At 33.5% G+C, this 27,694-nt stretch overlaps 1 protein-coding gene across 4 annotated transcripts; it reads left to right on the top strand.

The window, feature by feature from the left end:
- Positions 1 to 621: 621 nt before the first annotated feature.
- LOC107421396 (uncharacterized) lies at positions 622 to 27,598 on the top strand. Of its 4 annotated transcripts, none has more exons than XM_016030624.4 (27): positions 624 to 1,067; positions 1,675 to 1,834; positions 2,183 to 2,275; positions 4,011 to 4,113; positions 4,272 to 4,443; positions 11,406 to 11,580; positions 12,374 to 12,502; positions 12,597 to 13,196; positions 13,307 to 13,927; positions 14,787 to 14,855; positions 16,710 to 16,820; positions 16,929 to 17,174; positions 17,744 to 17,791; positions 18,832 to 18,975; positions 20,186 to 20,350; positions 20,433 to 20,495; positions 21,390 to 21,500; positions 21,642 to 21,725; positions 21,821 to 21,868; positions 23,101 to 23,175; positions 23,513 to 23,608; positions 24,435 to 24,515; positions 24,606 to 24,677; positions 26,272 to 26,316; positions 26,431 to 26,514; positions 26,613 to 26,716; positions 27,054 to 27,598. In XM_016030624.4, the coding sequence occupies exons 1-27, from the start codon at positions 865 to 867 to the stop codon at positions 27,169 to 27,171; spliced, it is 4,020 nt and encodes a 1,339-aa protein (XP_015886110.3). In that variant the 5' UTR covers positions 624 to 864; the 3' UTR covers positions 27,172 to 27,598. The 4 variants fall into 4 exon arrangements, with proteins under 4 accessions (XP_024930588.3, XP_015886110.3, XP_015886111.3 ...); XM_016030625.4 differs by having other exon boundaries at positions 625 to 1,067; positions 4,281 to 4,443; XM_025074820.3 differs by lacking the exons at positions 26,272 to 26,316; positions 26,431 to 26,514; positions 26,613 to 26,716; positions 27,054 to 27,598 and adding an exon at positions 25,217 to 25,896 and having other exon boundaries at positions 622 to 1,067.
- The last annotated feature ends 96 nt before the right edge of the window (positions 27,599 to 27,694 follow it).

The raw sequence follows: 27,694 nt of genomic DNA on the forward strand, positions 1-27,694 counted from the left end.
ATCTTGTTTTAAAATTTGTATCCGCTTTATTACAAAATCTAGAAATGGTCAACCCTTCCAACCTTCCAATAGTGGATATATAGATGTGAGCTTCCATATATTCTCCATCTCAAATTACCTTTTTCTTGTACAATTCCATATCATAGGACAAAAGATGATTTAATTTTAGTAGTAACATTGTTATGCACTTTTTCAACTATAAATATTTTATGCCGTTATAATTTTTATTTTTGCATAAATATATTTTTATACCATGGCCATCTTAATGAAATTCCTAGATCTGCCACCACATGGATGTTCCATCATTTAAAATTTGCAAGAATACACCAATTTCTACCATTTCAATTTTTTTTTTTTTTTTTTTTTTTTTTTTTATAAATTATGAAAATCCCCTGAGAAGAAAGGTCTGGATCATGTAACGTCCAAGATGCCAGACTTGAAGGTAGTCGCCGATAAGCATAAAGCGGTAGTTGGCTTACATCAGCATGTAGGCCCACGACAAACCTGTAAAACAGAAATGTGTTCGTGAACATTAACCTCCCAATAAAATTTTTCATTTAGGGAAAAAAAAAAAAAAAGAAAAAAAGAAAAAAGAAAAATAAAAGGTTCAATTTTATTATTATTATTATTATTATTATTATTTTCTCCCAGAGAAAGAAAAGCTTTGGGTAAAGCCCTCCTGTCTCACCCCTTTCAATTCCACCCCAATTCGTTCTAATGCTCTCAAAGCCCCACAAACGAAAACCCTCTCTCCCTTACTTTCTCTTTTCAAAACCCTAATTTCAATTTTCAAACCTTGAATTCCAATTTCAATTTGCAGCCACTTCTCTCAGGCAATTGCGGCGTGCTACCACTAGGTCGGACATGGCTGGAGCTCCCAGAGACCAAGCACTCTCTCTCCTCGCCACGGCTAACAACCATGGCGATTTGGCCGTGAAGCTCTCGTCTCTGAAGCAGGCCAAAGATATCCTATTGTCCGTCGAGCCGTCTTCGGCGGCCGAGCTTTTCCCCTACTTGGTTGAGCTCCAGTCCTCTCCCGAAAGCCTTGTCCGGAAATCGCTCGTTGAGTGAGTTCGATAGCTTTTCTCTACCATTTTGTTTTGATTTTGTGTTTCTTTGCTCTTACAGGTTGATGAATCATCTCAAATTGGATTGTTGAAAAGCTGCTTTCTTTACTCTTTTTTTTCCCCCCTCCTTTTTCTTCCCCTTAACGGTTCTTCATCCCGGGAATGCATAATGCCTTTGTAATCTGGGCCTGGTTTTATGAGTTTGATTTAGCTTTGACCCGAAAACTATAAATTTAGAAGTTACTTTTCTTGAAAACCAAGAGTGGCAAGTGGGTATTGAAGTACGTCGTGTCTTTTGATTGTATTGTGTATTTAATCACAATGTATTAAATCAATCTTGAAATGGGAATACTAGTTTCCGTGATACATTTTTTATTTTTTATTTTTTGAGTTCTAAACCGTTACGGAATAAGGATAAAACTTACTAAAGTCTTATATGCTTACTGTTGCAAATTATACCTATATACGTAGGAAATGTAGGATGTTGAACATGGAGTTATTCAGTGTCACAAGGATTTTAAATATTTTGTTGCGGTAACTGTGTTTGCAGTTGAGTAGTTTGTCTTATAATTTTAGTTTAATCTGTTTGATCTCTTCTGACTGGCAGGGTAGTGGAAGAGATTGGATTAAAAGCAAGGGAGCATTCTTCAGTGCTAATGCCTCTTCTATTGACATTCTTAAAAGATGGTGACTCTATTGTTGCAAAGCAGGCTATTGTTTGCGGCACTAATTTCTTTTGTAGTGTTTTGGAGGAGATGGCATTGCAGGTATCTCTTTCTCCTTTATTCACATGTAAACATGTGCACTTTTTTGTTTATTTTATTTTTTCTTTCTGATTAGAAACAAATTTTAGCTGTCATACTTAACACTCCAATCACAACAAAAAGAAAAACAAACATCTTATTGCTGGAACTACCATCTTTAGAAAAATAGGATTCTCATTAGTCCATTATTCTTTATTCATAGATGATTCAATAAATTCAAAACAAATTTGACATGGACATTTTGTACACTACTCTTTTTTTGGTCTGAATGTATTTTATTTTTACATTTCCCTTCCCTAAACTTCATGTTATAATTTGTTCAAATATGCATTGCTTATATGAAAATTATAGTTTCATCGACATGGTAAATTGGAGAGATGGCTCGAAGAACTTTGGTCGTGGATGACTAAGTTCAAGGATGCTGTGTTGGTTGTTGCATTGGAGGTAAAATAGTAGCTTTATCGTTTTCCCCTTGTTCCTTTTGTTTGTCATAAATTTTCTTAGTCTTATGCAGTTTTATATATCCATTTCCTGTACATGATAAACTTCTTTTAGTTTTCCATTCTTGTATGTGTATGTGTATGTGTTCGTTATTGTAAACTCCTTTATGGGTGTCTAGGTTATAGATATATTTATAGAGTGAATTTCTTTATTAAACTAAGTGATGAATATGATTTTAGATGCTTCCATTCTCTCTGGTGATTTCTATGTGGTGGATATTCTAAATTGGAAGGAGGTAATATATATTGTGATTGTTAGAAACTTCCAAGGTCTCATTATGAATTTTTTTAAGTTGCCACAAAACCTAAAAGCATAATCTATTAGAAAGTTGACCTAATCATGTATTAAGCTAACAAAACTCATACTTTATCACACCACTTCATGTGTAGGTACCTTCAAATAACAGGACAAAAATTGACCTTATATATTAAATATGAGGGTTAACAGATCTCTTGTACCGTTTATCAATCCTAAAAGCTAGTAGTCAGGAAGTCAAGCCATTGTGTACTCACATTTTGCCATGATAACATAAAATAAAATCTCATGTATATGTCAAAGTATTTAAAAAAAAAAAAAAATGAAGGTTTGGCCTAATACCATGTTAAGTAACCATCAATTCTAAATGCTTGAGCTGTTAGCAAGTGGACTCTCTTTTATATATCAAAGCTAACACAACACATCGTTTTGAACAAAATCAATAGCTGAATTATCTGTATTGGAACTAATGATGATTATGTCTGGTCCATTATACTTAAAGATCACAAACATGTCTAAAATCTGAAAATAAAATGTTTACCTTTCCAAACATATCCAGAACTTGATTCATTTGTTACTCTGAAGTTGGTTAAGAGCATGTATATGACACTACTTGCTTGGAAATGTAAAATCATAGTGGGAAAATGGGGGCAATTGTCTCCATTGAAAGCCAAAATGTTTAAAATATTAGTTTAAACGCTTAAATAGTTTTAAAATAAATTATTTTGCCCCCATTATAATCCTATAAAATAATATTGTTAAAACTATTAGCTATTTACTGTGGTAGTTTGATACAATTAGTTGGCCCCAGCCCTAGCTACTTAAGCTTTTAGTTACAGTGGCAACTTCACATGGCAACGGAGTCTAAATATCTATTAACCCTCATATCCATAACCTAATTGTTTTGCTAGTGTAAAAAGTAATTTCTGGCCTACGTTAATGGGGCAAGTCTATGCATGGGAGTCTTATGGTTGTGTAAAAAGTAATTTCTGGCCTACGTTAATGGGGCAAGTCTATGCATGGGAACTATCTTCTTTTATAATATATGTATATATATATATAAATATATATTTATATACATGTATTATTATAGTCCTTATATGGTCTGAATATTTGCAAGTTATCCACATCTTAGAATTATTATGTATTACTATTTGTTTTTAAAATTTTCCATGTTTTCTTGGTGTGTTTGTGTTGGCTTGGTACAGTTAAGCATGCTTCCTTATAGCTTAAGTACTTTTGGAAGGGATGGTAAATTGATATGGTATTAGACCCTTGGTTGTTTGGTGATGTGTCTTTTGGGTAATTTCTTGTCTGAATTTGCAAGCTTGCCTTCATTTCTATCTACAAGGGGATGTAGTTCATAGCTATTAGATATCTTAAATATGTCTAGGCTGAAATTTGTTTTAATTTGACATTGCAGCCTGGTTCAGTTGGGACAAAGATTCTGGCATTCAAATTTTTGGAAACATATGTTTTACTATTTACTCCTGACATCGATGATAGTGAAAGACCTTCTGCAGAAGGTATTGCATTCTAACTAGAAGGTTAGGTGGCTATACTGCAAAGATGTGGCGTGGGTTTTAGAAAGTTGAATTACATATTTTTCTAATTTGCTTGCCAACCTGTTGAGGAGTTTGTTCCCTTTCAAGAAGCTTTATTCCTGTGGATAATTTGGCTTTAGATGTTACAGGAAGCAGGAGGGCATTTAATGTTTCATGGCTGGTTAGTGGTCACCCAGTTCTTGACCCATACTTGCTTATGTCAGAAGCAAATAGGACTCTTGGAATTCTATTAAATTTGTTGCGGACAGCTGGTAGCCTACCTGGTTCCTTGACGATTACTATTGTCAATTGGTGAGTGTTATGCTTGCTCTTTTTAAATGCTTTGTTCATTTTATTTTTGCATTTTGTGCAATATTACATTTTAGCATGAATAGGACTGCTTTTTGACTTTTGACTTTTTCTTTCTTTTGTTCATATTTTAGGATTTCTGGAGGCTTTCACATTTTCCTTTTTAATCTTTTAAACATGTAGTTTTGGATCTTCATGTTTAATGTGCATGTTTACTGGATCTGTTATCAATTATTTACAGGAAAATTTATCTGTTGCATCACATCTTGAGGTTTTCATTTTGTTGCAATGTTCCTTGTGGTTTTCTGCCTGAACTCTGAATAATGTCATTCTCAAAAATCTGTTTTTTCTTATTCTCCATGCTATTAAATATACCTTTTTTTTTCCATTTCTTTCTCCATTTGTCCATTGTGGCCTGCACAATGTAGTTGTCATGACTGTTTAAACTCTTTTCTTTGGTCTTACACAATAATTCTTGTGTTACATGTTCTTGGTTGTAATATAATTTCTTACATTAAAACCTTCATCTTTTTCGTTATACTGACATGCAGGAGGGTTTTCTTTTAAAAGGAGAGCAGCATGTCATGATTAACGAACAAATGTATGAATGTTTATTTTATTGCATAAACTGCCACTAGGAAAGTTGGTGGTTACTGGCTAGATTAGGACAGGAGGATTATGATTACTGTTCTAGAGTGTCGGCATGATCACAGAATCAGTCACTTACACTGGAATATAAATACAGGTGTACGTAAATGCATATAAGTTTTTTTCAGATGGCATTGATACATATGCCAAATTGTGAAACATTTTTGTATTTGTCAGTTCAAACGTTCAACTAAGAGAGTTCCAAAATAATTTAAAGTAAAATTGAGTCATGTATTTCTTATTCTTTCTCTGATGATACTTTGAGGCTTTTATTTAAAAAACAGTTGACATACTTTATTTTATAATGTTTTTGCCTTCTCCCCTGATAAAACATTCCCATACATGCATGATGTTCACTTGTTATTAGTAATCTGGATATTGCAAGAGTAATGTATTAGATTCCAATTTAATGTAATGTTATCGTGTCTCCTCACCAGTACTGATGCCGTTAAAATATCTTCAGATTAATCAAGGCTTTAAAATTTTAACACATAGATGCTAAACTGGATTTTTTCCTCTGTGTAACTATCTTGAAATTTATGAAGAGGATCACTGAAGCTTGGAAACAGGTTGTAGAACTCATTCAACTCCTTGTTTGTGATAGAACAAGTCCAACTGCTTGTTTGTGGTATTATTGCAGCATGCTGACCAGCTCTCTTTTAAGGAGTTAATGGCATTGGATACTGTTGCATTGGTGATTCAGATAATGGGAGTTACAGGTCTAGACAATGTTAAACTGCACATTGTTTGGGCACTTGGGAGCACCCGTCGCCAGTGATAAGATTGGATAACTCATGGAAAAAAATAGTCGACTGGTGTTCTGAGGGAAATATGGTGGTTAAGGCATGCAGTTTATGTTTTGCAAACTGTTAGAGAGGCCATTTGCTTTTTCTATTGTTTATGCTGTATGTAAATACAGTTGATAATGTGTGAGCTACTCAAAAATGTATTCATTATTTCAACAGTTAAGCACATTTCACACATATAATAATCAAATTTTCTTTTCAACCAGGGGTTACTGCAATATATTGATCCACTGCTTTGTTGTGGTTTCCAGTTTTGCATTATTTTTTTTATTTATATTTTTTTAACAATTGATGTTTTCTATCAATCTGTTTGTTCTTCTCCTCAACATTTTCTTTGAACTGTTATATGGTCATTTGTAGTTTTGAGCCTAGAATGCTACTGGTAACTCTTCACCTGTTTAGTTATTGGCTTTGGAAGGTGGTATTATTCTTTTTTGTTATTCCTTACATGATGGTAATACAAACTTGATTTGTAAAATTAGATTGTACTACCCTGACTATCAGATTAAATTTGGTGTCAAACTTTGAAATTTTTAAGTTGGTTCATTAGTCATATATGACAGCCAATATGTGCAGAATGCAAAAAGGGCTAGGTAACGTAACATATTCTTTACTCAATGCTTGGCAGCCATCATACTTCATGAGGAAGATGCATTTTATCGACTTGGTTAAAATAAGTTGCAAAGTAATTTAGTTGTTGACAACTTAGTTTTGATGCTTTTGAGTTCTGACAACCTGTCAAATGCCTCAAATTTATCATATCAAGTTTTCAGTCAGATTGGAGATAAAAACTTCACTTGAACTTGCTTTTACATCATTGTATTTTGAAGTTATTTACTGACAAGTATTCACCATCAACATAATTTTCAAAAATTTGTTGTCAATTGAATCATTGACCTAAACTTTTAAATCTTTTACACAATGTCATTTGTTCTCTGTCTATTTGTATGGAAAATGGTTGGACTTGATGTAAATTCATACAACATAATGTCTTTAACCATCCAAAAGATTTACATTGAAAGCAATCAACAAAAGATGCAGCAGAAACTGCAGTTGGATGTATGTTTTGTGCTATACAGGAAAATATAGTTAGATGAGATGGTGTATCATCTAGTTTATCTAATTATCCATGCTTGCTAATCTGTTTTTGGAGTTTATACAGGTGGCCATTTTCTTGCCCTTGTACAGTAATCATGATTCATGAGCATGTCCTGTGTTTTCAGACTATTCAATTTACTAAATATTTATGGCTTGTTCATCATTCAGAATATAAAGCAGAGAGTACATTCATTATTTTACTAAAATCATGTTTGAATTGAGTCAAGATGCTGCAGTTGTTGATATTTAGGTATATATGACAGCTAAACTTTCAAGATACAGTGTCACAATATGAATTGCAGTGTTCGTTATCAGTTGATGACTGTGAAAACATTTCTTTGTGGAACTGCAAAATACACTTAAAAAGGTTGACCGACTCGCATAGAGTTCAAGCTGTTGCAAGTGCTGAAATGAGATAATGCTCATACCCATCCATTCTCTTATTTGTTTTTGGCAAACACTTAGAATTGTGTTAGAAATGTTTGGAATCATGCTAAGTTGGATGTAATATAGATATACCTGAAGCATTTTTTCACACAAAAAATCACTCCAAATTCTAGTATAAATATGTAATGAATTTGTGTTGTCATGTATGTTAGAACTGCTACTTGTGTTTTCTTCCCACCATCTTCTGGAGCAACTCTAGGGAGCAGTAGTGCTGTTTCACTTATCCTATGACATGTAGCTTTAAATTCAATATCATACAATTTTTGTCTTGCATGGAAATAATATTTGCTTTAGAATATGGATTGCGATGTTATCATAGAACCTATGGATCTCGCAATTAGTTTCATCTGTTGATGTTATGATTCTGTGCTGATGCTTAATGGGGTATGCTTGTTTGAACTATCCTCTGTGCAAAAATTGGAAATTCAAGTGCTTAGTGGCCATAATATTGACATTAAGATACATGAGATGCCTTTTATTGGCGGTTTTAATTTGAACTTCTGGGAATGTATTCTCTTTCTTCTGTAACTCTTAAGATTTCCTTTGTGAAAGCTTGTCTTGATTTGGTGCGTTGAAGATCCCGCTATGTGTTTTCTTGGGCAGATAATTTCCCTGAGATCTTTAATTTGGCCAATCCTGTTTAACTGTTTTTGTTTTTGTTGTCAATTAATAATTTGTATTTATTAGTGCTATTTATAGTGACTAAGATACAGCTATGGACCCTTGTTGGAAGGCAATGTAGTTTGTTGGTGGAAGCTACTGAAGCAACTTGTTGTTTTTATTTGTATTTTGTCGAGAATTTATATATTTAGTGGCAGGAAAAGAAATTAAAATGATTGTGGAATGAAGTATTTTGATCCATTTTTGCTTGTAGATTATGGATGGCATTTAGGCTTTCCATTGTGAATTTTGTATGATGGATGATGTTAAAGTTTTACCTGCTAGATGAGCTATAAGGGTTGATTAGTGTTGATTTACTTTGTAATCTGCAGGCTGCATGAGAAGCCTTTTGTAATCTCAAAATCAATATCGTGGACATTAATTTCAGTTGAGGACTTTAAGCTTTCTGAGACTAATAAATTCTTGGCTAATTTAATTGCAAAAAATGCATATCCATGCTAAAAGTCTCCAGAATGATCATATTCTCTGTGCTTTGTATGTAAATTTGACTAATGCCACCCTAAATTGAAAGAGAAGCTGATGAAGCATTAATATTTTATACTCATTCAAGGATTAACCATGAACTAGTTATTAGCAGTTCTGATTCCAAAGTGTGAAAGTTGTGAAATCAGTCTACATCTCCATGTTTGAATGAAATGCTTTTATCTTTTCACTTGTAAATCTATGAACTAAAATCCAATAACTTTCATTACATTTTAACATTTTGTACTGTGGATGTTGGCTAACTAGTGTCACTTCCTGAATTTGTGTTTGAAACTTCAAAATGTTTCTTGATTATGTGTAAGAAAGTCTTATCCTAAGAGTATGGTTTTTTAATATAGAAATGTGATGGGTTTGTGCTCTTTTATTCATTTTTCCTAAAAAAAGTGTGATGATAGCTTATAATATCCATGCACAAAAAAAAAAAAAAAAATGTGTTGTTTTTTTGGGAGCCACAGGACGTTCCTGGAGTTTCCGTCAGGACTTTATTAAATAATTTCTGAAAGAGGATTTCATTCATTAGGTTGTCATGTATGTTCCTGGTTTTGAGGTTATGGCAGTGTATATCAGTATCTTATGTAGAGAAGAGCGTGTATCACTTTTATCATGATTACAATTGTGGTGACTAGGACTGAGTTTTACTTTTAATGGATCACTCTCTTCACTAAGACACATGCTTCACCCGCTAATGTTATTTGAAATTTTATTCACCTGGAAATTGACTTCAGAAAGTATAATACAATTTGAGCAGTCTAGTTATAAGGGTTGGTCAATCCTAAAAATTTATCTTAGGTTTCATCAAGGTAGAAGCGTTTTGTCATTGGCTCTTCATTATCTGTAGTTTAGATACAAGTTGGATTTGCTTGGTTGTTAGACCTAGGCTACATGCTTTCTATTCTTCCTCCTGGTGTTCCATGTGCCAAGATAGGGAGCGCAAATAATATATTTTTCATTAACAAAGTGGCTGAAATTTATGAAATAGACTGATTGGTGCGGCAGGTTTTCAGTATGTGCTACCATGATGTTGTGTGTCTTTGTTCATTGACAAGTTGGTTGGTTTTGGCCCTAGCAAAAGGGCAGTGGTCTTAGGAAATTGCATGCTTTGGGAATTTTCTGGTTAATTTAGCTGGAGAAAAAATTACAACATTTGAAGGCAGAGTTCAAGAGGGTGTTTTGTTATGGGATAGTGTGGGATTCTTGTCTTCTTCATGGGTTTCATTTTCTGTAGAGTTTAAATGTTCCCTGTTTTCTTAAATTAGAAAGCTGTGCCGTAATACGTTTTGTTATGTTGTTATGTTCACCCTGGCAAAGGGCAGTGTTCTTATGGAATTTTATGCTTTTGTAATTTTTCTGGTTAGTTTAGCTGGAATGGAATGGTACAACATTTAAGGAAGATTCAAGAGGTATCTCTTTATGGGATAGAATGGGATTCTTGTCTTCTTCTTGGGTTTTATTGTGATAAGAGTTTAAAGGTTCTTTGTTTTGCTAAACTAGAAAGCTGTGGTGTAATAGGCTTTGTTATGTTGTTAAGTGGATTCATTTTCCACTTCTTTTTTATTATTTATTTATTTATTTATTTTTGTTACAGCTTAGATTTTGTCTTAATAAAAGTTCTGAAAATAAGTTCCTTTTGCCCTTTCTTCATGATATCATAGAACAGTAGCTCAAGGCAGTTTATGCAATTTGGCAAGGCTTTATAAGCACAAAGCAAACCTTACAATTAAGTCTCAAAAAACACAGAGTGCAATCAATTTTTCTAGATGCCCATGAAAGAGTTGTCTAAAAGTGAATATGGTTGCCGATGCAGGGATTGCTTTCAAAACAGTTATTTTTGAACTTGTGCTAAAATTCACAGTTGCTAAAACTGTTGTCTATATTAACTTGATATTATAGTTGGACTCACTTCTTAATAGCTTAAGCTTTTGCAAATAATGGTAATTAAACATGGTATCACACTAAACATGTATAATCATATGTTCAAGTCTGCTAACCACTATCTTGTTAAGTAGCTTTTGCATCTGTCTGTTAATGGGCGAGCCTAGACATGATGTGGAGTGTTAAACTGTCTATTGTGTTAACTTGATAGTCATAGCTGGGCCCACTTCTTAATAGCTGAAATTTTTTGTGAACGGTGGTAGCTTACAATAACTATACCCCAGTCTTGATCCTTTTCTTTATTACATATTTATGAAAATTTGTGTTTAGTGAGTCCCAATTTCTAACCTCTTAATCTTGTTTTTTGATGGTGCTGACCTTAATATGTATGTGAGAGCCGGAGTGTTTATGTGTGTTTCTGCTAGCTCAATGTACAAAGTTGAGTCACTTCCTAGCAGTTTTAAGTTAGAATTGTTGTTAATATTATATGATATGGATTGATTTCTTTGGCTCACACAATATTTAGTCTTTGGGCTAGTTTGATTATTCATTGACTGCATGATGATCTTTGTGTTTAGCACTTTTCGCCTTGAGAATTAATTGTATTTTAAATCTTTATTCTGGTTGGTAGCCATTTCAAAAGTCTTAAGGGGTTTATGTTATTGAAGTGGTTGTCATGGTGAGTAGGTAGTTGATGGGATAAGAACTGGAAGTGACATTTTGTTATGGTTTCTGTGGCAGTTACTCTGGTGGTCATGTTAAGGGGTTTGGATGTATTTTTTATTTCATTTTATTTTTTCCCCCTTCTTTAGGATTATTTTCCACTATGTTGTTATGCTGGAACTGGCAATTCGCTTTTCTCTTAGTCCTATCACTGCTATGATCACTATTATTCGTCATTCATCTCATGTCATAATTATTTGTTGACAGTCTTGCGGCCATAGGAAGGAAGAGATCTAATCACTACAATACCATTCTCTCAGCCTTGCTTGATTTTGATCCAAACTTTGAAACAGTGAAAGGATGTCATACTGTCAGTATTCAATATTCTGTGAGAACTGCCTTTTTGGGATTCCTTCGGTGTACTAACCCAGCCTTTGTGGAGGTAAGTTTCTTTACATGTTATAATTTTGGTTGCTACCATTGCTATTATTGTTCTTATAACAATTATTGTTTCTGTTGTTCTTATAACAATTATTGTTGCCGCATCAATGACATCATCTTCTATCTCTAGTATTCCTGGAGCTGCCTAATGTATTTAGATATTTGTGGGTTTCAGCAGTCACAACTGTCTTTTCTGGTTTGGTTTTTTAACAACCACGCCTTTTATCAGATTCTTCTAACAGTTGTTTGTAACAAGATTCTTTGATTTGCATATATCTTGCGATGTACCTTCTCAAAATGAACTACAATGCTGAATTTTCTACTATTTTAATGACTTTAAATGTTCCCTCTTATGTCAATGTGTAAAGGACATCCAAATGATGAATAATCTGGTTACCATTATAACCTTTGCTAAATTTACCATTAGAATTACATTTTTTCATATAACCTATTTTTCTGTTAACTTTGTTCTCCCCTCTCATTGTGAATGTTTGAATTATAAAAAAGCTGAATCCTGATGAACTTACAATCTATAGGCGTGACTTTGTTTTATCAAAATATCCTTTTTACTGTTTATATTAGATACATTTTAATTAGTGAATCATTTCTAAATAATGTTATATGGATAGTTAAGTATTTTCCAGATAATCTCCCATATGCAGAGAAGAAAACATAAATTAATGATACAAGGGATCTTTATTATGCAAGGCATGCTGATGTCAATTGGGAATCCAAATGCAGAACTGAACCTGATACTTTTTCCTGACAAGTTGATCCTTTTGCTTAATTTGCAGTCAAGAGATAGGTTGCTTAGGGCTCTTCGAGCAATGAATGCTGGGGATGCAGCTGATCAGGTTATCCGGCAAGTTGATAAAATGATTAAGAATTCTGAGCGTGCTTCTCGTGATGCTCGGTTGGGCAAGGTAGATAAAAGTTTTGCTGCCTCCAAAAGTTATAATTTTCTAATCCCTAGAATCTGATAGCTTAGTTTTATTTTGTTGTCTTGGAACACCACAGGATGATCAACTGTCAAGCCAGGTACTTGCTTCAGGGGATCTGTTTAAAAAGAGATCCATGCCTCTTGATAATGATGCCTCAGCTAATGCCCATGATGTGGCTTTTAAAAGAACTCGTTATGGTTCAGAGGCCTATATGGCTTCACCAGTACAATTTAATGATTTTAGGAGGGATGAAGCTTCTGGTAATGGGCTGTCCACTGATTTACCATTGTTGGATGGTGAATTGACTCCTGTGGAGAAGATGATTGCTATGATTGGTGCTTTACTTGCTGAAGGAGAAAGAGGTGCTGAATCATTGGAAATCCTTATTTCAAAAATTCATCCTGATTTATTGGCTGATATTGTCATAACTAATATGCGGCATTTGCCGAAGTCACCCCCACCCTTGGCAAGGCTTGGAAACTTGCCAGTATCACGGCAAATAAGTCCTTTAAGTAGTCAAGCACAAGTTATGGTTGGACCTCCAGCAAATTCTGTGCAATCTCCTACTCTTTCTTCCCAGATGCCTTTCTCTTCAGCTACTATAACAAGTTCAGTGGTCTCTGATACTCCTGGTGTGAATAATCTTCCTACTGATTTGAAACGTGATCCACGACGGGTAATGTTTTAATTTTTTAATTTCTTTTGATTTACAAAACTTAAATATGTGTCATATATACATTTTAAAAGTTAGATACAATTGAAATTGATTCCTGGTAGCTTTTGCAGGATCCCCGTCGCCTGGATCCACGGCGTGTAGCAGTACCTGCTGGACTGGCATCAGCACCTACTGTAGAAGATACTAATGTTATGCTATCTGAATTTGATGGTCCTTATTCTTTGGCTAAACCTAATTCAGTTCCTGCTACAACATCGGTTGAAAATTCTCCAGTACCTCTCATCTCTAAAATGAATAGTGATGAGATTTTTGAAAGTCCATTAGTTTCTGGGACTGGTCAGCTAACTCCTGAGGAGGTTTTGGAAGGACCTGAGGAAATTGCTCCCCCACAACAATTAAATGAGTTTTCAGATGTCATTGATTCTCCTATACGCACACCTGATGAGGACTCAGTTGCTGTAAACTTGTCAGATATTCCAGTGAAAGAGGAGGCTGATACATCATCTTCTCTGGAATTTGATCATCATTCTCCGGTTCTTTCGAACACATCTGCATCTGAAGATACCTGTCAGGATTTACCCCAGCTTCCAATCTACGTTGAGCTAACCCAAGAGCAGCAGCAAGGTGTGAGAAAACTGGCAATTGAGAGGATTATTGAATCATACAAACATTTATGTGTCACAGATTATAATCAGATGCGTCTAGAATTACTTGCACGATTGGTTGCTCAGGTAATAACCTTACAATTATAATGAATTTCATGGACGAATTTAGTACAAAATTTATTTGAAAATTTTCAACCAAATGAAGTGTTTGTGTCTGTGGAAGTCATGGGGTAAAATTATGGTGTTAAGTAGGTAAAGTTACTGCAGGATGAATTTTTCTTGCATTCAACAGTTTTTGCTAATACATATAAAGATATCCCCTGCTGGGAAAAAAAAAAAAAAATTATAAATTGCCTCATTGTTTGTTTTCTATGTGTTATAATATATGTACATCACCTTATCGTTATTTCCTTATCTACTATCCTCCTGAACCCATCTCTGTGACCCTTCTTAAGATGTCACTTCAAATTTTTTTCCTTTTTTATTTTATTTTATTTAGGATGGCCTGTTTTGTTGAAGCTGGTGCATTCCTTCTGCAGCCTATTGTATACCATTCTGTTCTCCTCCCCTCATCTAATACTCTAGTTCTTCAATTCTAATTGTTGTATTTAGCAAGTGATCAGAATTCATGTTTAGGATTGTAGTGATTTCTTAATGTTTAAAACAGTAAAAAGTAACCTGTTTGTTGAATTGGTAATTGATGGCCATTCATGGCATTTTCAACTTTGGCAACTGAACCCTTAAATTATCTACTTTCACTGTATATGGTGATAGATAAATTAATTAGCTTTCTAGGATGTACAAAGGTCATGTATCATTCTTTAGATCTGTGTTTCTCTCTATGATCATCTGTGTTGCCTTTCTTTAATCAACTGTAGTGGGAAGTGTTCTGTAAACTACTAAACCTCTTAGTTGCTAATATTTCCCTTTTCATCGCTTTAGAAAAATGCATTTGTAAATTATCTATAACATTGTCTTCGTGCAGATTGATGCCAATGATGATGTCGTTATGCTGCTGCAAAACCATATTATCATGGATTACCATGAACAGAAGGTACATGTTATCTGAATATTGAAGAGTTCTGTTCTGTTTTGTCTGTAGAAATTTTTCTTGGTAATATTTATGACAGCTGCTTTTATGCACTAAAATTTGGTATCTTTAAACTTTCCAGAAGTTTTGTGGTTAAGTCCAAGTTAAGTAGTAAGCTAATAATGATAATTAAAAAAGTATGTTTTTATTGGTTTGGTTGACTGGATTAAAGTGGTCTTGCATATTGTTTTCCTGAATTGGGCATAAATTTATAGAACCTGGTGTATCCATTGCTAGATATGTTGTAATTGTCATGTAGTTGACTTGGAATGGGAAACAATCTCTAGGTCTTTGGCTATTATGCAATCAAAGATGCATTTAATTACACGTGTCATTTGAATAGGGGAGGAGTGAGGGTTGGCAAAGGCCATGGCATTCCCCAATTTTTTTCAGTTCCTTTTGAAGTATGTCTATGTATTTATTTATATATATTATAGTCCCATTCTCCTAGGCAATGGAGCCAAAGGATATCCTAGGTGATACACATCTCACAATGTGTTGTGCGACATGTAACTCTATTTCAACGTCCTACAACATGTTGCGGGATTTTATGTTGCCAATATCCTATGTATGTATATAGAAGGAGAAAAATGAGTGTTTTCTTTGTGCAATGGCCACTTGAAACGTAAAATGTTGCAGAATAGTAACATTTTAACTAAGAAATTATCATATCAAATTATATTGTTTGATTGAAAGTTAGATTTGTTACACAACTTCTTAAATATTATTTAGTAGTTCTCTTAACTATTTTTATTTTTTATTTTTTTAATAAGGACTGGATTTTTTGTATCTTAGTTTGTTATTTCTCAGTGAATATATACAAATTAAATATGTGTCTCCTCAAATTCCTATGGCCCCTCCACCTTAAATCTTTACTCTGCCCCTCTTTACGAGGAACATTATATTTTGTAGTAGTGGGATCATGTGTCTTGGATCATTCATAGCCTCGTTAGTTAGATGATGGCTCACATGAAGTTGGTGTGCCATCTAGGAAATGTTTCGATTTAATCTGGTTGTCCTTGTTTTTCCCTTTCTGTTTAGTTTAGTATTTCCTAGTTTGTTGCACAATTATAGGTTCTCATGCGTTTGCTGATGTACTTATGTTTCAATATTCTTTCATTTGTCAACAAGAAGAAAAAGCATGAAGGAAATTAGAATTCTCCACGGGAAAGTGAAAGAATGAGAAATATATTTGCACTCTGAGACAGTCACCCAACAACCCCCTTTCTCATGGAAAAAAGGAAAATAATAATAACAGACACAGAATTATACATTTGGAACCATATATCTTTGATGTTATTTATCATGCATAAATCTTTTCTTGTTTTGATCCTTGAATAATTGGTGCTAATCATGTTGTTGGTTCCATATTATATGACTTTGGAGGTCTACTGTTTGACTTTGTTTCTAGTGTTTCCTAGGTTAGATGATGTTTTATGTCAATCTGACTCCTATGAGGAAAGTTCATGAATATGTTGAATGGGTGGGTTGAATTGTATTTATTTGTTTCTCTGAGTGGTACACATTTTCATTCTGTTAGTATTTTCTTGGCATATATAGTTGGGCTCACTTTGTAACATATCAATGGTTACTTAACATGGTATGATAGCTCAAGTTGTTTTTCTGTTTCTATATTGGAATGTTTGTTATATGATTATTAGTATTCATTTTTTTGAGCTTGTGAACACTTGAGGGGCATTGTTATCATCTTTGTGTCACCATGATATATGTATATATGGTTGGTCCTACTTTTTAACAACTTAAACTTATGCAGTAATGGTAACCTTACAAAGTCTAATTTTTAAGTATTCATTTCAGGGGCATGAGCTTGTGCTACATGTCTTGTTCCATCTTCATTCTCTGACAATCTCCGATCCAATTCAAAACACCTATCCAGCTGTTGTATATGAAAAGTTCCTCTTGGCAGTGGTAGGCAATTTTTTAAATAAATAAATCTCTTTTGCATTATTTCTCTTTCCATATCTAACATTCTAGCATACTTCTGTTATTTATTTGTGACCTCATCTTTTGATGCAGACCAAATCTTTGCTGGACTCATTTCCAGCATCTGACAAGTCTTTCAGCAAACTTCTTGGTGAAGTCCCAATTTTGCCTGATTCCATATTGAGACTACTGGATGATCTTTGCTATTCCAACGTTACTGACCAACATGGAAAAAATATTCGTGATGTTGAGCGTGTCACACAGGGCCTTGGTGCTGTGTGGAGTTTGATTTTGGGGCGTCCCCAGTATAGGCAAGACCTCTTAGACATAGCTTTGAAGGTAACCGCTAGATGTCTTAGAGCATACATTTCATTTTTTCTTTAATTATAAGACAGCTTTTACATAGGTTATTGATTGCCTTAAAATCTTAAAAACTATTTGGAAACAAGCTTGATATTGTATATTATGCTTGCTTTGTGTAATGTGAATCAAATGCGGGTTTTACACTTGCAGAAATTAAGATAATTTGTCCTTGATGTTGTAAAATAATTCACTTTAGAAGCTTGAACTGTAAGGAAAGTTTCCAACGATTTCGTACAAGCTTAAGATTATCAAACTTATAATTTGGATACTGATTCTTTTATAAAAGAAAGTCATTTTATTTTGAGAAACTTTTATAGAGCAAAAGAAAAATTGTTTTAATACTGGAGTTGGTTTTGAAGATCACATAGTTTCTTTGAAAAACTTGAAATAGATTTAACCTCTAAATACATTATAAAATTCAAAATTACTAAGTAATTGGTAATTACTCAATGCACATGCATTTGGGGAGTTTTTACTGCTTTTAGTTATATATTAGTCTTGTTAGTTACTTTATTTGCTAATTAAATGGTAATTCCTGATGGCAGTGTGCTGTTCATACCCAAGATGAAATTCGAGCAAAAGCTATCCGCCTGGTATGTAACTAATTACTTAATAACATCTTGAAGTCTCCTCGGTGGGCAGGTTTCGATCTGTTGGATGATTCACTTAACAGATTAAAGTTCGGTTTTAATTATTTTTCAGTACCGGTATTTTCATGACCTCATTTTTATAAGGTTTCAATTAGGGTTCTCAAACTTAATACAAGCTAGCAGAGTCGGTAACAGAAAGTCATGGGGCTAAAGGGAAAGAAAGTTACGTTTGGATAATGTGACCATTTTGTTGTCAAATAGAACCAAAATGCATGACCTCAATTGTTATATTTTTATGTTTTACTTTTGCTTTAAAGAGTAGAATGTCCAAAATGAAACTCAAAAAAAAAAAAAAAAAAAAAAAAAGAAGATAATTGAAGTTTGTTATATTGTTGTTTTGCTTTTGGGCTAATGTTCAATATCTTTAATGGAAACCTGATGGAAAATAAAATTTTTGTAATTCTTAAAAAATAATAGCTGCTTAGTATTTGGATACTGATATTTAGATTATTTTTTTTAACCATATTATTCTATTATTGATTAAATTTTTATATTTAATTTCATGTAAAAAAGGACAAATTTAATAATTCTTATATCAATACTCAAAACTGTTATGTGATGACTATGATTTATATATAATAATAGTTTTGCAAGTTACAACTAAGTTTCTGCTTATTAGGTGTCAGTGTTAAAAACTATGAACACTAAGAAACTAATTTTACTTTGTTTATCAAGTTTCATTTGTAAAATAGTTATTGTCTTTCTAGTTACAATTTTGATTCATTCAAGATCAAAAAGTCACATGATTAGGATGTGATTTTATTTCCCTTTGCTTGCATATCCTTCTTTTATAATTGTCTTTAATTGGATGAAATTTGTAAATTGACAGCATTAATTGTAACTTTTTAAACTTGAGGGCCTTGCTTGAATATTAGTGAAATTCTAATGTATTAAAGAACAGTTCACCATAAAAGTTTTGTTCCCATCTGAGGATGTAAGAAGATGTTCTCATATGTACTTTTATCTTTATGCGTCTGGGACAGGTGGCTAACAAACTATTTCAGTTAAGTTACATATCAGAAAATATTGAGCAATTTGCAACAAATATGTTGCAATCTGTACATCGCGGTGTTTCAGATGTTGAACATTTGCAATATGGGTCCACTGAGCAAAGAGCTGAAGGGGAGGTAGGTTTTTTTAAGTACTTTCTCTTTCTTTTTTTTTTTCTCTCTCTCTCTCTCTCTATCTCTCTCTCTCTCTCTATATATATATATATCTCTCTCTCTCTCTCTATATATATATATATATAATATTTCTATATATATATATATTATATATTCATTCTTTGTCATCTTTGTTCCAACCATGAGAATACTAAGTAGTGAAGATAATTTGTTGTCAATTTTTGTCTTTTCTTGGTCCTTAACAATGATACCTGCATTATGGAAGCTGAGGCAGAACTTTTGAGTTTTGCACATGCATGGCCTTCTTAATGTTCTGTATTCATTTTGTGGATGTCTAAATAACTTATTCCCTGAAAATGTAATGTTGCTTGTGTTCAAGGTATGTGGCATTTTGATGATCCTAGTTCCACAATGTTATTTTGATTGCATCTTTTGGAAGGTAATGGGGATCAAGGAAGTGAAAATCCTCTAGAGGAAACCTCCTTGATGGATCCTTTAATCCCTGGGGTGGGCTTGGACGGCATATATGCCATGAGTCCTGCATAACATTAGCAGGATGGACCAAGAAGTTTGCGTTGACAGGGAAGAAAGTTGATTAATTCATTATGGCTAAGTTCACACAATCAGTTCCTCAGTTACGGTGTTCTTAAGCCAAATTAAAAAAACAATTCGGAAACTGGATGTCATATTTCTTTCTGGGACATGCAAATAAAGTACGAAATGAGTGTATGCAATTTAAATTTACGGTGATATGTCTACGAGCTGGTCTTGGGCGTTTTGGAGTTTTATCAATATCCTGTGGTCTGGGTAAGGGCAACAGTAACATAAGAATTCAAAAAATTTTGAAAGATTCAAGTTTCAAATTTTAGATCATAAAAAAGGTTAAAATGTGTCTCTGTGCAGAAGCTTATGTGCCTTGCAAGCCTTGTTTGTTGAACCTAATATTGTGTCTGCTTTATGTTTTAATGGGAATCTTACAATTAAAAACTTCACTAGGGTGGAGATGGAACTTATGGTTGTATTGTATGTCATGCCTTTTTTGCAGATATATGTAACCATATGCATAATGCATGTACAACGTGTAACATTACTTTTTTGGGATTGCTGTATAAGGGCCAAAATATCTTTGATGTTGTTCTCACATATATATATATATATATATATATAAAACTTTTCTCAAATTTTTAAATTTTCTATCTTTTTGGCCTTTCAGGTTGGAAGTCAAGAAACATCGGTCAGTGGCTCTCAAATTTCAGAGTCTGGAAATTCTGAAAATAATTCCACAAGTCAGGCACATCTAGTTTCACAAAGTTCAACAACCATGTCTCTTCCTGAAGTTCAGCGAGCCATTTCTTTATATTTTGCTTTATGTACAAAGGTTTGTATATTCCTCCTGCATGGCAGGTAAAGTTTCTTTTCTGTTTTTGTTCTGGCATACTAATGCAGATTTTTGCTGTCAGAAACCAAATCTTCTTCAACTTGTTTTCAATATTTACGGACAATCTACGAAAACTGTGAAGCAGGTATTCACTTGTTGGTTGTGATGTCCTTTATACTTGTTAACATTGTATTTTTACTTAAAATATTCTTTTGAATTTTACTGTGCACTATTGGTATTTAATAGGCTAAGTGGGTATGCTATGTGAGTCCACTTCATGATAGTTCAAACTTTTGAAATTAATAACTTAACAGGGTATCTAATGTCAATTATCTGTTTACTCTTGTATCTGAATCTTGGTGACTTTTGTTTATGATAATATATGGTCATGGACATTAAGGATTGGATGGTCTCCTATTATTTTCGGGGCCTAGATTAAGAGGAATGTTAAAGCACGTTTTCTTTCAGCTTGGTATAACATAGTTTAGTCCAGTTCCTACCAATTTAAGCTTATGTAACTTTAACAATCTATCATGGTTCAGATTGTCAGTCTGGTTTTCTGCCAACTTGCACACAGACACACACACACACACACACACACAAGAATTCTCCCATGAGTGATTATAAATCTGAATGAGGGACATGGCATGAAAAATGCTGTGGGATGCCACTTCGCTGTTTGAGCTTTTAGTTTCTAAACTAATCTAAACACATTTCATCATACACATGCTATGTCATGTGTCCATGCCACACGCGGATTGACAAAACCAACCTTTTGTGCATGTAAAAGTATTCTTTTGATAATTTTTTATGAATTGAGGTATAGGTAAGCTATCAGTAAACAAATAATGATTTCCACCATCTGGAAAAGTGACTTACTGTTCTAATGGGGGAAGCTGTTTTCCTCTACCAGTCCTAATTTGATGCCAAATGGCCTACATTAATCCAAACGATAAAAAATCACGGCACAGCTGTATGTTGCTAGTTATATCAATTTCACTTTGCCTGATTTTTTATGTTCACCTCTTGTATGGTGCAGGCTTTTCATCGTCATATCCCTATTCTTATAAGGGCCCTAGGATCATCTTATTCTGAGTTGCTTCACATAATATCTGATCCACCGCAAGGAAGTGAAAATCTTTTGGCACTGGTAGCTTTCGTCCCCTGCTTTTTTTTATTTTTTATGATAATGCACTTATTTTAATTATGCTTTCATTTTTGGTTTTTCTTCTTTTTTCTCTGTCACCCCAATAATCTAATGATGCATATGGTGGTTTTGCTATCTGCTAAGGTACTGCAAATATTGACTCAAGAGACGACGCTTTCTTCTGAACTAATAGCCACTGTGAAACATTTATATGAAACTAAATTAAAGGTTTAAACTATTTAACTAAAACTCTTTTCTTCCACTCAATTTTAATATTGCTATTTGCATCCTTAATCTTAATATTTGATTATTTTCTGATGCAGGATGTCTCTATTCTCATTCCGATGCTGTCTTCTCTTTCCAAAAATGAGGTTTGTGGCATATATGTTTTTTTTCTTCTTTTACTTTCCCCAATAGTATATTTTCTAGGTAATTTGTTCTATTCACTTCATTAATTGCAAAAATAGAGTAGGCAAAGTGCATGCAGATTTCCTTGACATTAATCGTAAGGAAGTTTGCTGGAGTCTGGAATTGAACATCATGAACTAATTATTGCATGTGCCAACATAATTTTTGTCTTTAAGGGATGAGAAAATTTCAGTAGCCTATACTTCCAAACACTTGAGGTACATTAGTCTGTGTATGCAAGTCAACACAACATGCAACACATGCTAAAAGCTCCCACGCACTTGTAGGACCATCTAGTAAATAGAGGGTTTAATTCCATGTTAGGTTCCCAACAAACACAAAGAAGTGTACCTAAATATGTTGTCAATTCAACACCATGCTTGATGCGTGGCATGTAATTAGCAAAGTATAAATATTTATCTTGTTTGTGTGTTAGAAGGATGCTTTCTAACCAACAAGAGCCTCTTTTTTGGATTTGAATATTAATTCAATTTTGTTAAAACTATCTATTGTCTTAGCATGGGAGACATAGGGCTTGGACATACTCTTCAACAATTTAAGTGTTTTGGGAACAGTAGTACCTGGCATGGTATTAGAGCTTTTCGTAATGGTGGTCATGTGTTGGAATCCTACTAATCTCCATTTCTGCTAATTAATTGTTTTGCACGTATAAGGCCTGATTTTTCTCCCAATAGTTGAGGGGCCTAAGCCTGACGGGAAGTGTAGGAACTATCTATTACTTTGGCTTGTTATACATGGTTAGGTTTCTTACTAACCATTTAAGCTTTTGGAATGTCTATTAACTTAGTAAATTTCAGGCCCAAGATTTATAATTAAAAGCCTTCCCTTTTTTTTTTTTTTTTTTTTATAAATTTAATTTAATTTATTATTATTATTTTTTCCTTCTCTTTAACAAGGATTTTCAAGTTAATGTTGATAGATGGTAAAGAGTAACAGAAGAGATCTTCAAGTCTATGTCAATACAATAGTATATTTTGTTCTAGTTCAATAATTGTATCCTTAATTAAAATATGGAATGGGTCTTGCTTGAATGACCTCTAAGAAACAACTGGGTTATCTTACATATATTGTTATTAATTCAAATTGAAGTGGTGCAGTATTGAGTCTGTTATTCTATTAATATCACAGCAATGTTTCCGTACTCTTGTGGTTTTTAATAACTTCATAATGGCAGGTTTTACCTATAATTCCTCGGCTTGTTGGCCTTCCTTTAGACAAGTTTCAGATGGCACTTGCTCGCATACTTCAGGTATTGCTGTCTGTTTCAACTTAGATACATATGCCATTTTTTTAGATGCTAAATATAATACACAGTGGGAGCCCATCAGATGACATGTATCCTCAGCAAAGGACATTTTGAAATGTAGGTCAATTTGTTACTGGACTTTTGTCCTTTTGCAAACAATTGTTACCAGACTTGCGAGAAAACATATCAGCTTACCTTCTAGTAAACAATTTGTGCTAATCAGTTTATCATTATATTGCAATAAGCTTGGGAAGATATTTTTCATTCGGTATTAAAAAGAGATTTTAAAAAGAACAAGAAAAAGAAAGTTCACAAAATTTATCATGTATTTTAATTGCAGGGTTCAGCTCATACAGGTCCAGCTTTAACACCTGCAGAAGTTTTGGTTGCTATCCATGGCATTGTTCCAGAGAGAGATGGTGTTGCACTTAAAAAGGCATGTTTCATTTCTAGTGGAAGACTATTAAGATGATTTTTGGGCTTATGTTTTTTATTAAGACAATGCTGCGTACCTCGTCATTCCATGTCAATTTATGTTTCACAAATCTGTCTGTATCCAAATTTCAGATACGTAAAATGGTTGATTCATTAAATGTCATAAACTTCTCTTTTTTTTCTGACGTTGTAAACTTTTCTTTATTGATATTTTCTAAATGTTGACAACAATCCAGGTCTATAATACTGTATTGGAAGGTTGTAAATAGGAAGACTGACCTAAATCTTAGATTGTTATAGCATCTTGTCTGCATTCCACCTATCTCAACCTTGGTTATGGTAATTCTACCCAAATTCATGTATAAATTGGAACAGGGTAAATTTGGATTTTTCATGTGTTTGTTAGTCTTTCTCATTGAAATCTCTGTCCAGGACATTTTGTAGAACAATCAATTGAAAACACAAAATCAACTTTTAGTTTTCTCCAATATACCAGTTAATGGCTTTTAAGTTGCTGTAGCATGTTGCCTGCATCCACCCTATCTCAACCTTGGTTATGGTAATCCAACCAAAATTCATGTTTAAATAGGGACAGGGTAAATTTGGGTATTTCGTTGGGTTTGTGTACCTATTGAAATTTACATCCAGGATATTTTTAGAACATGAGGTAGATGAAAATCCCGAAACAGACTTTTTATACGAGTCTGTTTTTCGAAAATTTGCTTTCCATTGTAATCTTTTCTTTTGGATCTTTAGTTCTGTTAATTATTATGAACGATCTTAGTCATTGCATGGATATGATTTATTTTATCTGTTTTAATTTGCAGATAACAGAGGCTTGCTCAGCTTGTTTTGAGCAACGAACAGTTTTCACACAACAGGTCTTGGCAAAGGCATTGTCCCAAATGGTGTGATATATTTCTTATAATTTGTTGCCATACAATAAAATAGTTCTTTCTAGTTTACTTTATTTATTTATTATTTATTTTTTATTGTAGATTGACCAAACTCCACTACCACTTCTCTTTATGAGAACAGTTATCCAGGCAATTGATGCATTTCCTTCACTGGTAATTTCCTTTTTTGCTCACTATTGCTACATTCAAATCTTGGTTGCCATTATAGTCATGGAGATTATTTGCACAATGCTTTTATTGACTGGTGCTTTTGCGAATCTGATATGTGATATTGTCGACTGCTCCTTATCTTGAGTTTCTAAGGTGAAATGTGGATTATAATCTCATTTTTGATCTATTACAGATGGATCCAATCAACATGGCTAAAGATCCAAATTGTAGATTAATATATTGATAAAAAGTGATGTCTGAATACACTTTCAAATATGATCCGTCTGATGTAATGAGTATATGGCATTTTGGTTTGTTTTGATTAATATCAAAATTTGAGACTAGATATGTTTCATTTTAAGATTCTCGTCCAATTAGAAATAAATTTCGTAAGAAAATTGTGTTGATAAAGATTTTCATGTGAAGAACTAGCCTTTTGGTTTAAAAGAGATTAAACTATGTGTTTTGAAGAAATGTCAGACATAGATCAGAAAAAAAATTGTGATTTTTAATTTGGTTGCCTCTTTTCAACTTCTTTGTAGTTGGGCTTGGATTCACTGCCAAACTAGTCGGAAAAGATTCGGATTCAGTTAAGGATCATGAAAGTTCATCACCAATTTTGGCCTGTTAATAGCCCGAGTTTCCAGAAATCTAGTTGACTTAATTTTAGTAATTTATGGTCGTCAGATGAATGAGCAGCTGAATACATAACTAACCTTTTGTTCTAATCCTTTTTATGATTCCCTTGGTCATAATGATGCTGATGAACTTTCTTTATATATACATTTCCTTAGCAATGACAGTCATATAAAGCAGGAAAATAGAAGTTTGCAATGGAAGGAAAATGATTTACAAAATTCGAATCTAATGAAAAGTAGTTACATAAGGACTTGATTTATTAGTAGTATTTTTTAAGCATTTGTCCAAATAAATTAAGGGTGCAGACTGAAATGCAGGTTCAATATATATAAAAGTGCTATTTTTGTATGTAGCACCAATGAATATTAATGACTCATATTTATACAAGGTCATGACCAATTATTACGGTTAAATTTTTTAAGCCAGCTTAAGTGGTGCAGAGATGAAAAAAATATGCCCCAGTTTGTTTCTGAATTGTTCTAATGTAAATCTGGAGCAAGTTTACAGCATTCTCTTGTAGCTAGTGCATTGGAGCGATTTTTTAAAATTCACCTTGAGGCCTTATTTAAAGATTGAAAATGATAGTTCTATCTATTATGTTTGTATTATTATTAAATGTTGTCCTTCATAGGACTAAATTTGATAACGTTGATTGCTTGTTAATTTCCAAATAATTGAGGTGATCTGTAAGAAATGGAAAAAGAATACTTTGCTCTTTTTTCTTTTTTTGGGGGAAATTTTGATATTTGGTGAAAATGCATATCAATGGGGCCTTGGGTTGTTTGTCATTTTATGAATTAGAAAAAAGGGAGTTAAAGACAACCATTTTCCAATTAAGTTGTGTTAGCTGTAAATATCAAATGACTTCACTGCATCTATGTTTATGGTACATTCAAGTCGTGAAGAATCTCAGTAAGATGACCTGATATTAGTTTATAACCATGCTTGCTTTATCCAGGTTGATTTTGTTATGGAGATACTTTCGAAACTCGTGAGAAAACAGGTATACATTTTATTTTTTTTTCAAATCCTTTTTTCTTTGTTAAGGTTTATGTTTTACTTCCACATATTGGCATCAGTACGGATCCAACTGATGCTATCCATGTTCTGATTGCAGGTGTGGAGACTGCCAAAACTTTGGGTTGGCTTCTTGAAATGTGTATCTCAGACACAGCCACATTCTTTCAATGTGTTATTACAGGTATATGATATTGATAATTATAATTTACTTGGACAATTTCCCATGTCTTTCATTGTGTATATTCATATGCAGCTTTCATTTATATTTGATGCTTGCAGTTACCACCGCCGCAACTTGAAAGTGCCGTGGGCAAACATCCAAACCTCAAAGTTGCCCTTGCTAATTTTGCTAGCCAGCCAAGTGTTAAAGCTTCACTGCCTAGGTATATTTTTGTGCATTTGCTTCATACACACTATTCTATGCAATTTTACTGCTTCTTTAGATCGGCTTATTGGGTCAAAAGGGTGATTCTGTATTTCTTTGGGCTAGTGGATACTGTAATGTGTATATGGCAGGGTGCATCAAATTTATTACTATTTTGTTAAAATTGTATTTCTAGATCTTGTAGTTTTAGGATACTGTGCTACCTGTGTCAGGTGAGTTGCTGGATCATCCTTAAGTTTATATTTTAACAAATTTAAATTTTATAGTTTTTCCATTACTAACAGGTTTTTGATGAGTGCTTCTGTGAATTAACTTATTGCTTTTGCATTTTGCAGATCAATCCTCTCGATTCTTGGTCTTACAAATGAAATGCATGCACAACAATCTCATCTCTCCTCATCTTTTCATCCTTCAGACACAAGTTCATCGGTTCAAGGAACTACACAAACATGAAAACTAGAGAATGTCGGGCATTTAGAAATTGACTAGCTGTACATGGTAGAAACTGTGACATTTGATAAATAGAAAACTGGTGGAAGGACAAAAGGCATATGGTGGTTGATCACACGGGTTATTTGTTCGCTGATTCGATAAAACTATAAGATGGATCTTTTCCGCTCCCGCAAGCATGGAAGAGCGATATATCGAGGGATAGCCCTCCAACAGATACCGATTTCTCTTTCCTTTCTACTGAGGCAGCTGCTCTGGGATATGTGCCATAGTTTTCTATTCTTTTGTTTCTATTATTATGTATGTATTCTTCAAATTTTGATTTGATTCAGTCTTGTTTCAGCTGATAAGCTGCTTCTGGCACATTGAGGTCAACAACAATCCGCTATTTGTACTATTATTTAGTTGTCAGAATTTTTTGTTCTTTCTATTTTCTTTTTCCATTTTTTTATGTATATTCTTTCTAGTTTTGATTTTTGTCCCTTCTGCCTTATGTAGGCTGTTTTAATTGATCGTGTTATACTGA

Source organism: Ziziphus jujuba, chromosome 5 (genome assembly GCF_031755915.1).
Source record: "Ziziphus jujuba cultivar Dongzao chromosome 5, ASM3175591v1".
In the NCBI taxonomy this organism is placed as follows: Eukaryota; Viridiplantae; Streptophyta; class Magnoliopsida; order Rosales; family Rhamnaceae; genus Ziziphus; species Ziziphus jujuba.

Excerpts from the sequence above, each read along its gene's own strand:
- LOC107421396 (XM_016030624.4), top strand. The coding sequence starts at position 865 with ATGGCTGGAGCTCCCAGAGACCAAGCACTCTCTCTCCTCGCCACGGCT. Across the intron at positions 16,821-16,928 it reads AAAAGTTCCTCTTGGCAGTG|ACCAAATCTTTGCTGGACTC; the intron begins GTAGGCAATTTT and ends CTTTTGATGCAG. Across the intron at positions 23,176-23,512 it reads CACTTGCTCGCATACTTCAG|GGTTCAGCTCATACAGGTCC; the intron begins GTATTGCTGTCT and ends TTTTAATTGCAG.